The sequence below is a fragment of the Oncorhynchus tshawytscha genome, unplaced genomic scaffold (assembly GCF_018296145.1).
Source record: "Oncorhynchus tshawytscha isolate Ot180627B unplaced genomic scaffold, Otsh_v2.0 Un_contig_2395_pilon_pilon, whole genome shotgun sequence".
Taxonomy (NCBI): Eukaryota; Metazoa; Chordata; class Actinopteri; order Salmoniformes; family Salmonidae; genus Oncorhynchus; species Oncorhynchus tshawytscha.
The window spans coordinates 35,660-49,351 of record NW_024608706.1 but is presented as its reverse complement, the minus strand read 5'-3'; the positions used below and the strand labels follow the sequence as shown (position 1 = coordinate 49,351).

The following is a 13,692-nucleotide window of genomic DNA, read 5'->3' as shown; positions in this document are numbered from 1 at the left end:
GACAAGATGATACCGTCTATAACAGACAAGATGATACAGTCTATAACAGACAAGATGATACAGTCTATAACAGACAAGATGATACCGTCTATAACAGACAAGATGATACCGTCTATAACAGACAATATGATACAGTCTATAACAGACAAGATGATACCGTCTATAACAGACAAGATGATACCGTCTATAACAGACAATATGATACCGTCTATAACAGACAAGATGATACAGTCTATAACAGACAAGATGATACCGTCTATAACAGACAAGATGATACCGTCTATAACAGACAAGATGATACCGTCTATAACAGACAAGATGATACAGTCTATAACAGACAAGATGATACAGTCTATAACAGACAAGATGATACAGTCTATAACAGACAAGATGATACCGTCTATAACAGACAAGATGATACCGTCTATAACAGACAAGATGATACCGTCTATAACAGACAAGATGATACAGTCTATAACAGACAAGATGATACCGTCTATAACAGACAAGATGATACAGTCTATAACAGACAAGATGATACAGTCTATAACAGACAAGATGATACCGTCTATAACAGACAAGATGATACAGTCTATAACAGACAAGATGATACAGTCTATAACAGACATGGTCTCAATAACAATATGATACAGTCTATAACAGACAAGATGATACAGTCTATAACAGACATGGTCTCAATAACAATATGATACAGTCTATAACAGACAAGATGATACCGTCTATAACAGACAAGATGATACCGTCTATAACAGACAAGATGATACCGTCTATAACAGACAAGATGATACAGTCTATAACAGACAAGATGATACCGTCTATAACAGACAAGATGATACCGTCTATAACAGACAATATGATACAGTCTATAACAGACAAGATGATACAGTCTATAACAGACAAGATGATACAGTCTATAACAGACAATATGATACAGTCTATAACAGACAATATGATACAGTCTATAACAGACTAGATGATACAGTCTATAACAGACAATATGATACAGTCTATAACAGACAAGATGATACCATCTATAACAGACTAGATGATACAGTCTATAACAGACTAGATGATACAGTCTATAACAGACAAGATGATACCGTCTATAACAGACATGGTCTCAATAACAATATGATACAGTCTATAACAGACATGATGATACAGTCTATAACAGACAAGATGATACCGTCTATAACAGACAAGATGATACCGTCTATAACAGACAATATGATACAGTCTATAACAGACAATATGATACCGTCTATAACAGACAAGATGATACCGTCTATAACAGACTAGATGATACAGTCTATAACAGACTAGATGATACCGTCTATAACAGACAAGATGATACCGTCTATAACAGACAATATGATACAGTCTATAACAGACTAGATGATACAGTCTATAACAGACTAGATGATACAGTCTATAACAGACAAGATGATACAGTCTATAACAGACTAGATGATACAGTCTATAACAGACATGGTGTCAATAACAAGAAGATACAGTCTATAACAGACATGGTCTCAATAACAATATGATGCAGTCTATAACAGACATGATGATACAGTCTATAACAGACTAGATGATACAGTCTATAACAGACATGGTCTCAATAACAATATGATACAGTCTATAACAGACAAGATGATACCGTCTATAACAGACAAGATGATACAGTCTATAACAGACAAGATGATACAGTCTATAACAGACAAGATGATACCGTCTATAACAGACAAGATGATACAGTCTATAACAGACAAGATGATACCGTCTATAACAGACAAGATGATACAGTCTATAACAGACAAGATGATACCGTCTATAACAGACAAGATGATACAGTCTATAACAGACAAGATGATACCGTCTATAACAGACAAGATGATACAGTCTATAACAGACAAGATGATACCGTCTATAACAGACAAGATGATACCGTCTATAACAGACAAGATGATACAGTCTATAACAGACAAGATGATACAGTCTATAACAGACAAGATGATACCGTCTATAACAGACAAGATGATACCGTCTATAACAGACAATATGATACAGTCTATAACAGACAAGATGATACCGTCTATAACAGACAAGATGATACCGTCTATAACAGACAATATGATACCGTCTATAACAGACAAGATGATACAGTCTATAACAGACAAGATGATACCGTCTATAACAGACAAGATGATACCGTCTATAACAGACAAGATGATACCGTCTATAACAGACAAGATGATACAGTCTATAACAGACAAGATGATACAGTCTATAACAGACAAGATGATACAGTCTATAACAGACAAGATGATACCGTCTATAACAGACAAGATGATACCGTCTATAACAGACAAGATGATACCGTCTATAACAGACAAGATGATACAGTCTATAACAGACAAGATGATACCGTCTATAACAGACAAGATGATACAGTCTATAACAGACAAGATGATACAGTCTATAACAGACAAGATGATACCGTCTATAACAGACAAGATGATACAGTCTATAACAGACAAGATGATACAGTCTATAACAGACATGGTCTCAATAACAATATGATACAGTCTATAACAGACAAGATGATACAGTCTATAACAGACTAGATGATACAGTCTATAACAGACATGGTCTCAATAACAATATGATGCAGTCTATAACAGACATGATGATACAGTCTATAACAGACTAGATGATACAGTCTATAACAGACATGGTCTCAATAACAATATGATACAGTCTATAACAGACAAGATGATACCGTCTATAACAGACAAGATGATACAGTCTATAACAGACAAGATGATACCGTCTATAACAGACAAGATGATACAGTCTATAACAGACAAGATGATACCGTCTATAACAGACAAGATGATACAGTCTATAACAGACAAGATGATACCGTCTATAACAGACAAGATGATACAGTCTATAACAGACAAGATGATACCGTCTATAACAGACAAGATGATACAGTCTATAACAGACAAGATGATACCGTCTATAACAGACAAGATGATACCGTCTATAACAGACAAGATGATACAGTCTATAACAGACAAGATGATACAGTCTATAACAGACAAGATGATACCGTCTATAACAGACAAGATGATACCGTCTATAACAGACAATATGATACAGTCTATAACAGACAAGATGATACCGTCTATAACAGACAAGATGATACCGTCTATAACAGACAATATGATACCGTCTATAACAGACAAGATGATACAGTCTATAACAGACAAGATGATACCGTCTATAACAGACAAGATGATACCGTCTATAACAGACAAGATGATACCGTCTATAACAGACAAGATGATACAGTCTATAACAGACAAGATGATACAGTCTATAACAGACAAGATGATACAGTCTATAACAGACAAGATGATACCGTCTATAACAGACAAGATGATACCGTCTATAACAGACAAGATGATACCGTCTATAACAGACAAGATGATACAGTCTATAACAGACAAGATGATACCGTCTATAACAGACAAGATGATACAGTCTATAACAGACAAGATGATACAGTCTATAACAGACAAGATGATACCGTCTATAACAGACAAGATGATACAGTCTATAACAGACAAGATGATACAGTCTATAACAGACATGGTCTCAATAACAATATGATACAGTCTATAACAGACAAGATGATACAGTCTATAACAGACATGGTCTCAATAACAATATGATACAGTCTATAACAGACAAGATGATACCGTCTATAACAGACAAGATGATACCGTCTATAACAGACAAGATGATACCGTCTATAACAGACAAGATGATACAGTCTATAACAGACAAGATGATACCGTCTATAACAGACAAGATGATACCGTCTATAACAGACAATATGATACAGTCTATAACAGACAAGATGATACAGTCTATAACAGACAAGATGATACAGTCTATAACAGACAATATGATACAGTCTATAACAGACAATATGATACAGTCTATAACAGACTAGATGATACAGTCTATAACAGACAATATGATACAGTCTATAACAGACAAGATGATACCGTCTATAACAGACTAGATGATACAGTCTATAACAGACTAGATGATACAGTCTATAACAGACAAGATGATACCGTCTATAACAGACATGGTCTCAATAACAATATGATACAGTCTATAACAGACATGATGATACAGTCTATAACAGACAAGATGATACCGTCTATAACAGACAAGATGATACCGTCTATAACAGACAATATGATACAGTCTATAACAGACAATATGATACCGTCTATAACAGACAAGATGATACCGTCTATAACAGACTAGATGATACAGTCTATAACAGACTAGATGATACCGTCTATAACAGACAAGATGATACCGTCTATAACAGACAATATGATACAGTCTATAACAGACTAGATGATACAGTCTATAACAGACTAGATGATACAGTCTATAACAGACAAGATGATACAGTCTATAACAGACTAGATGATACAGTCTATAACAGACATGGTGTCAATAACAAGAAGATACAGTCTATAACAGACATGGTCTCAATAACAATATGATGCAGTCTATAACAGACATGATGATACAGTCTATAACAGACTAGATGATACAGTCTATAACAGACATGGTCTCAATAACAATATGATACAGTCTATAACAGACAAGATGATACCGTCTATAACAGACAAGATGATACAGTCTATAACAGACAAGATGATACAGTCTATAACAGACAAGATGATACCGTCTATAACAGACAAGATGATACAGTCTATAACAGACAAGATGATACCGTCTATAACAGACAAGATGATACAGTCTATAACAGACAAGATGATACCGTCTATAACAGACAAGATGATACAGTCTATAACAGACAAGATGATACCGTCTATAACAGACAAGATGATACAGTCTATAACAGACAAGATGATACCGTCTATAACAGACAAGATGATACCGTCTATAACAGACAAGATGATACAGTCTATAACAGACAAGATGATACAGTCTATAACAGACAAGATGATACCGTCTATAACAGACAAGATGATACCGTCTATAACAGACAATATGATACAGTCTATAACAGACAAGATGATACCGTCTATAACAGACAAGATGATACCGTCTATAACAGACAATATGATACCGTCTATAACAGACAAGATGATACAGTCTATAACAGACAAGATGATACCGTCTATAACAGACAAGATGATACCGTCTATAACAGACAAGATGATACCGTCTATAACAGACAAGATGATACAGTCTATAACAGACAAGATGATACAGTCTATAACAGACAAGATGATACAGTCTATAACAGACAAGATGATACCGTCTATAACAGACAAGATGATACCGTCTATAACAGACAAGATGATACCGTCTATAACAGACAAGATGATACAGTCTATAACAGACAAGATGATACCGTCTATAACAGACATGGTGTCAATAACAAGAAGATACAGTCTATAACAGACTAGATGATACAGTCTATAACAGACAAGATGATACAGTCTATAACAGACTAGAAGATACAGTCTATAACAGACATGGTCTCAATAACAATATGATGCAGTCTATAACAGACAAGATGATACAGTCTATAACAGACAAGATGATACCGTCTATAACAGACAAGATGATACAGTCTATAACAGACTAGATGATACAGTCTATAACAGACAAGATGATACAGTCTATAACAGACAAGATGATACCGTCTATAACAGACAAGATGATACAGTCTATAACAGACAAGATGATACCGTCTATAACAGACAATATGATACAGTCTATAACAGACAAGATGATACAGTCTATAACAGACAAGATGATACAGTCTATAACAGACAATATGATACAGTCTATAACAGACAATATGATACAGTCTATAACAGACTAGATGATACAGTCTATAACAGACAATATGATACAGTCTATAACAGACAAGATGATACCGTCTATAACAGACAAGATGATACCGTCTATAACAGACAATATGATACAGTCTATAACAGACAATATGATACAGTCTATAACAGACAAGATGATACAGTCTATAACAGACAAGATGATACCGTCTATAACAGACAATATGATACAGTCTATAACAGACTCGATGTCAATGACAAGATGATACGGCCTAAACGTCAACAGTGAAGAGGCAACTTTGGCATGCTAGCCTTCTAGGCAGAGTTCCTCTGTCCAGTGTCTGTGTTCTTTTGCTCATTTTAATATTTTGTTTTTATTGGCCAGTCTGAGATATGGCCAGCATCCCAGAGTCGCCTCTTCAATGTTGACGTTGAGACTAGTGTTTTGCGGGTACTATTTAATGAAGCTGCCAGTTGAGGACTTGTGATGCGTCTGTTTCTCAAACTAGACACTCTAATGTACTTGTCCTCTTGCTCAGTTGTGCACCGGGGCCTCCCACTCCTCTTTCTATTCTGGTTAGAGCCAGTTTGCGCTGTTCTGTGAAGGGAGTAATACACAGCGTTGTACGCGATCTACAGTTTCTTGGCAATTTCTCACATGGAATAGTCTTCATTTCTCAGAACAAGAATAGACTGACGGGTTTCAGTATTAAGTTATTTGTTTCTGGCCATTTTGAGCCTGTAATCAAACCCACAAATGCTGATGCTCCGGATACTCAATTAGTCTAAAGAATAACTTTTTTTTTCTTCTTTAATCAGAACAACAGTTGTCAGCTGTGCTAACATAATTGCAAAAGCGTTTTCTAATGATCAATTAGCCTTTTAAAATGATAAACTTGGATTAGCTAACACAACGTGCCATTGGAAAACAGGATGTATATATATATATATATATAGTGGCGTACAGCAGGTCAGCCACCAGGGGGAGACTCGTCGAGGCCTGGTGACAGAAGGAGTATACATCACGAGGCGGTGGCTCCATCTGCTGGACGTGCCAGGTCTCGACGGGCGCTCCGGCCAGGACTAATTGGGGCTGATTGGGGATCGGTGAGTAATCAAGGGCTGATTGGGGATCTGTGAGTAATCAAGGGCTGATTGGGGATTGGTGAGTAATCAAGGGCTGATTGCTCACCAGCTGTAGTCCCATAATGCTGCCAGAAGGGAAGCACACAGGGGAGAGACGAGGGGAGGAAAGGACTCCCATATAGTTGGGGACGGTACCAGAGGAAACAGGAGGGAGTTCAGTTTTTGATACCCACAGGATACAGTAAGACCCGGAGCCCAGAAGACGGGATCCCAGAGAGGGTCTCCTGGGGGATACAGTAAGACCCGGAGCCCAGAAGACGGGATCCCAGAGAGGGTCTCCTGGGGGATACAGTAAGACCCGGAGCCCAGAAGACGGGATCCCAGAGAGGGTCTCCTGGGGGATACAGTAAGACCCGGAGCCCAGAAGACGGGATCCCGGAGAGGGTCTCCTGGGGGATACAGTAAGACCCGGAGCCCAGAAGACGGGATCCCGGAGAGGGTCTCCTGGGGGATACAGTAAGACCCGGAGCCCAGAAGACGGTATCCTGGAGAGGGTCTCCTGGGGGATACAGTAAGACCCGGAGCCCAGTAGACGGGATCCCGGAGAGGGTCTCCTGGGGGATACAGTAAGACCCGGAGCCCAGTAGACGGGATCCTCGAGAGGGTCTCTTGGAGGAGACCTATTCTTTTCTTTTAATTAACACCTTTGAAACTGAGCTAATCCTACTCTGTCAGTGTCTGATCTGTGTAAACAGTCTGCCACAATATATATATATATTACACACACTACATGACCAAAAGTATGTAGACACCTGCTCGTCGAACATCGCATAACAAAATCATGGTCATTAATATGGAGTTGGTCCCTCCCTTTGCTGCTATAACAGCCTCCACTCTTCTATGAAGGCTTTCCACTAGATGTTGGAACATTGCTGCGGGGACTTGCTTCCATTCAGCCACAAGAGCATTAGTGAGGTCGTGCACTGATGTTGGGCGATTAGGCCAGGCTCGCAATCGGTGTTCAATGGGGTTAAGGTCAGGGCAGGCCAGTCAAGTTCTTCGACACCGATCTCGACAAACCATTTCTGTTTGGACCGTGCTTTATGCACGGGGCATGGTCATGCTGAAACAGGAAAGGGCCTTCCCAAACTGTTGCCACAAAGTTGGAAGCACAGAATCGTCTAGAATGTCATTGTATGCTGTACGGTTAAGATTTCCCTTCACTGGAACTAAGGGGCCTAGCCCAAATCATGAAAAACAGTCCCAGACCATTATTCCTCCTCCACCAAACTTTACAGTTGGCACTATGCATTGGTTGCAGGTAGCGTTCTCTGGCATCCGCCAAACCCAGATTTGTCAGTCAGACTGCCAGATGGTGAAGCGTGATTCATCCCTCCAGAGAACCCATTTCCACTGCTCCAAAGTACAATGGCGGCGAGCTTAACACCCCTCCAGCCGACGCTTGGCATTGAGTATGGTGATCTTAGGCTTGTGTGCGACTGCTCGGCCATGGAAACCCATTTCATGTAACTCTTGACGAAACAGTTATTGTGCTGACGTTGCTTCCAGAGGCAGTTTGGAACACGGTACAGTTTGGAGCCGTTGTTGCTTCTAGATGTTTCCACTTCACAATAACAGCACTTGACCGGGGCAGCTCTATCAGGGCAGAAATTTTACGAACTGACTTGTTGGAAAAGTCTGTGACGGTGCCACATTGAAAGTCACTGAGCACTTCAGTAAAGCCATTCTACTTCCAATGTTTGTCTATGGAGATTGCATGGCTGTGTGCTAAATTTGATACACCTATCGGTACAGATGTGGCTGAAATAGTCCAATCCACTCATTTGAAGGGGTGTCCACATACTTTTGTATATACAGTACCAGTCAGAAATTTGGACACACCTACTCATTCAAGGGTTTTTCTTTATTTTTGCTATTTTCTACATTGTAGAATATTAGTGAAGACATCAAAACTATTAAATAACACATATGGAATCATGTTGTAACCAAAAAGTATAAAACAAATCAAAATATATTTTATATTTTCCTTCACTCTGTGGTCCAACTCATCCCAAACCATCACAATTGGGTTGAGGTCAGGTGATTGTGGAGACCAGGTCATCTGATGCAGCACTCCATCACTCTTCTTCTTGGTCAAATAGCCCTTACACAGCCTGGAGGTGTGTTGGGTCATTGTCCAGTTGATAAACAAATGATAGTGGGATGGGATATCGCTGCAGAATGGTGTTGTAGCCATGCTGGTTAAGTGTGCCTTGAATTGTAAATAAATCAGACAGTGTCACCAGTACCGCACCTCCTCCATGCTTCACGTTGGGAACCTCCATGCTTCATGGTGGGAACTACACATGTGGAGATCATCCGTTCACATGTGTCTATTATTTGAACTTTAAGCATTTATTTGGGCTGCAATTTCTGAGTCTGGTAACTCTAATGAACTGATTCTCTGCAGCAGAGGTAACTGTAATGAACTCATCCTCTGCAGCAGAGGTAACTCTGGGTCTTCCTTTCCTGTGGCGGTCCTCATGAGAGCCAGCTTCATCATAGTGCTTGATGGGGTTTGCAACTGCACTTGAAGAAACTTTCAAAGTACTTTACATTTTCCGCATTGACTGACCTTCATGTCTTAAAGTAATGATGGACTGTCATTTCTCTTTGCTTATTTGATCTGTTCTTTCCATAATATGGACTTGGTCTTTAACCAAATAGGGCTATCTTCTGTATACCACCCCTACCTTTTCACAACACAACTAATTGGCTCAAAAGCATTAAGGATAGAAATTCCACAAATTAACATTTAACAAGGCATGTTAACCAGTTAATTGAAATGCATTCCACGTGACTACCTCATGAAGCTGGTTGAGAGAATCCCAAGAGTGTGCAAAGCTGTCATCAAGGTAAAGGGTGTCTACACTGAAGAATCTCAAATATATTTCAATTTCACATTTTTTTGGTTACTACATGATTCCATATTGTGTTATTTCATAGTTTTTATGTCTTCACTATTATTCTACCATGTAGAAAATAGTAAAAATAAAGAAAAACCCTTGAATAAGTAGGTGTGTCCAAACTTTTGACTGGTACTGTATATATTGAACAAAAATATAAACACAACATGTAACAATTTTCAAAGTTCACATAAGGAAATCAGTCAATTGACATAAATTCATTAGGCCCTAATCTGTGGATTTCACATGACTGTGCAGGGGCGCAGCCATGGGTGGGTCTGGGAGGGCATAGGCCCACCCACTGGGGAGCCAGGCCCAGCCAATCAGAATGAGTTTTTCCCACAAAAGGGCTTTATTACAGACAGAAATACTCCTCAGTTTCATCAGCTGTCCGGGTGGCTGGTCTCAGATGATGTGGAGGTCCTGGGCATGGTTACACGTCGTCTGCGGTTGTGAAGCTTGTTGGACGTACTGACAAATTCTCTAAAAGACGCTTATGGTAGAGAATTTAACATTCAATTATCTGGCAGCAGCTCTAATGAACATTCCTGCAGTCAGCATGCCAATTGGCCTCTCCCTCAAAACTTAAGATCTCTGTGGCATTTTATTTTGACAAAACTGTACATTTTAGAGGGGCATTTTATTGTCCCCAGCACAAGGTGCACCTGTGTAATGACCATGCTGTTTAATCAGCTCATTAATATGCCACGCCTGTCAGGTGGATGGATTTTCTTGGCAATTGAGAAATGATTTAAACAAATTTGTGCACACAAAACGAGAGAAATAAGCTTTTGTGCGTATGGAACATTTCTGGGATCTTTCATTTCAGCTCATGAAACATGGGACCAACACTTTACATGTTGCATTTATATTTTTGTTCAGTATAATATCGCTAATTCTTAATGTCAATTATATGTAATTAGTTTGTTGTTGAACACATCTGGCTGATTGAAAGGTAAATAATGAATTCTACATACTAATGGGAAAGGAATGTTTATTCTGGATAAGCTGAGTCTTATATGTCAGGCTGTCAGGGTTGTTGGTAATGAATCTAAGATGCACAACAGTCAAATATCATACAGAAAAAATACAACAACCAGTTGTTAAACTAAAATTACACTAAACAATTTCCCCGACTAGTGTCAAAAACATACCCAGGACTGTATGTTAATCGGGGCGGCAGGGTAGCCTAGTGGTTAGAGCGTTGTACTAGTAACTGCAAGGTTGCAAGTTCAAATCCCCGAGCTGACAAGGTACAAATTCTGCCCCTGAACCCACTGTTCCTAGGCTGTCATTGAAAATAAGAATTTGTTCTTAACTGACTTGCCTGGTTAAATAAAGGTAAAATAAAAACTGCGTGTCCATTGGCTGCTCTCCTCTGTATTCAACAGAAAGCTCTTAAAACAAGGGGCAGTGACCAAGAACAAAGACAGAATCCCCTCCCACTACAAAGACAGAATCCCCTCCCACTACAAAGACAGAATCCCCTCCCACTTGTTTCCAATGACGTACAACGGGGATACAACAAGGCAGGGAAAAGAAGAGTCTTCATTCACCTTCCTCTGCCTCGCTGCATGTATCTTGTCCTGCACAACAGTGAAGTCTACAGGGGGTTAATAAGGAGGGCTCAAGGCTGAGGGGTTTTAATAAAGATGGCTCAAGGCTGAGTGGTTTTAATAAAGATGGCTCAAGGCTGAGTGGTTTTAATAAAGAGGGCTCAAGGCTGAGTGGTTTTAATAAAGATGGCTCAAGGCTGAGTGGTTTTAATAAAGATGGCTCAGGGCTGAGTGGTTTTAATAAAGAGGGCTCAAGGCTGAGTGGTTTTAATAAAGATGGCTCAGGGCTGAGTGGTTTTAATAAAGATGGCTCAAGGCTGAGTGGTTTTAATAAAGATGGCTCAAGGCTGAGTGGTTTTAATAAAGAGGGCTCAAGGCTGAGTGGTTTTAATAAAGATGGCTCAGGGCTGAGTGGTATTTACCTTCAGCATCCTAATCTCTCTCAGAGCGATCCTCTTAATGACGGGATCGTCTTCAGACTCCACAAACTTCTTGATGGCAACGATCTGTCCCGTGTCCCTGTTCCTGCACTTGAACACCACACCGTAGGACCCCTCCCCGATCTTCCCCATCTTCTCATACTTCTCCATGGTGATGTCTGAGGACTGACTGGGAGTGGTCGTAGTCGTTTTGGTTCAAGTAATGCAGTATGGGATGGCCTTTGACTTGAGATCTTAAAAGCAAACCAGTACACAGTACATGTGAGAAGTTTTCGATTTTAAAGAACAATACAAATTTTTATTTATGTTTTAAAATCAGGTTTTCCTTGGGAATTAAATACTGATACATTCGGTTTTTTTCGTGTTATTACATTTCTCACTCAAACGTTTGTATCCTGACACTAACTTAACTGTAGAGCTGAATGAATGCATTTTCCTTCTTGTGTAGGGATGCCAAAGAAAATTATATTCTATAATACCGTGTGTCCCCACATGTCCCAAAAACATGTCAACGAGAATGAGACCAGGCATGAAAAAGTCACGAGATGTAAGAGCTCTGGCAAGAGAAACTGTTGCGTTGCCTAAACGTGTCTAGCCTACAACAAGTTATTGTTGACAACAGTGTAAAAAAAAACACAACTTAAGACTGGTATGGAGGTCGTAAAACAAAACTGGACCCCCCTCTAGATAAAAACAAAAAACACAACTTAAGACTGGTATGGAGGTCGTAAAAACAAAACTGGACCCCCCTCTAGATAAAAACAAAAAACACAACTTAAGACTGGTATGGAGGTCGTAAAAACAAAACTGGACCCCCCTCTAGATAAAAACAAAAACACAACTTAAGACTGGTATGGAGGTCGTAAAACAAAACTGGACCCCCTCTAGATAAAAACAAAAACACAACTTAAGACTGGTATGGAGGTCGTAAAAACAAAACTGGACCCCCTCTAGGAAAAAACAAAAAACAAACCCAGAAGGGGGGCGGGTTTGTATAATAACACCTGCTGAAAACAGAACATTACCTACCGTACTGTATATTAAACACGTGTTTGCTTTTAATAATGGCTAAACGGATCACAAAACGATCAGATCACGTGTATAGGAGCCCCAAACATAAACCTAAAATGTAATTCTAGTTAAAGAATAATTTATTCGCTTGTGGAAACCTTACACCTACCTTTGGACAGTTCGATTGCGTAACGAAAACATTTGCATTGCAAAGTATATAAAGGTCTTCCAAGGTAAACAGGGGAAGAAAACAATTGTGTTTTCAACTTCTGTAAAGGCAATACAAATCAAAGTCCTTCACTATACAACCGTCTACTCGGCTAGATCACCACCTATTAAAACACATTCACTCGAATAATTGTGTCATAAAGCCAACACATTAATAAAAGCGAAAAAACGATCACGCCATAAAAATATAGAGTACTCAAAATTAAATTGCATGTTTACAAAACAAGTTATACATTTTAACACTACATACATTTATTATGAGCCAATATGGTTATTGGTCATATTCAAAGCTATACTTACGTCCTGGTGTACAGTATTGCCAAATAAGAAACTCAGAGCGGAGAGGACGCCTGGCATACATCGACTGAGGCGAAAATGAGATGGACACGTTGTTGGAACTGTAGGTCGAGCTGCTCTCTCTCTCTCAGAAGGCTTTCGCTTTCAGCCTGGTCCCCAT

General features: G+C 39.2%; 1 protein-coding gene across 2 annotated transcripts in view; it reads right to left on the bottom strand.

The window, feature by feature from the left end:
* Positions 1-13,692, bottom strand: part of LOC112262153 (cyclin-dependent kinase-like 1 (CDC2-related kinase)) — a 31,788-nt gene extending 18,096 nt beyond the window's left edge. For both annotated transcript variants that reach the window (XM_042313538.1, XM_042313539.1), the window contains exons 1-2: positions 13,536-13,692; positions 11,979-12,229 (exon numbers count right to left, since the gene is read on the bottom strand). In XM_042313538.1, the coding sequence (XP_042169472.1) occupies positions 11,979-12,146 (168 nt within the window). In that variant the 5' untranslated portion in view covers positions 12,147-12,229; positions 13,536-13,692. The remainder of the gene's footprint in view (positions 1-11,978; positions 12,230-13,535) is intronic.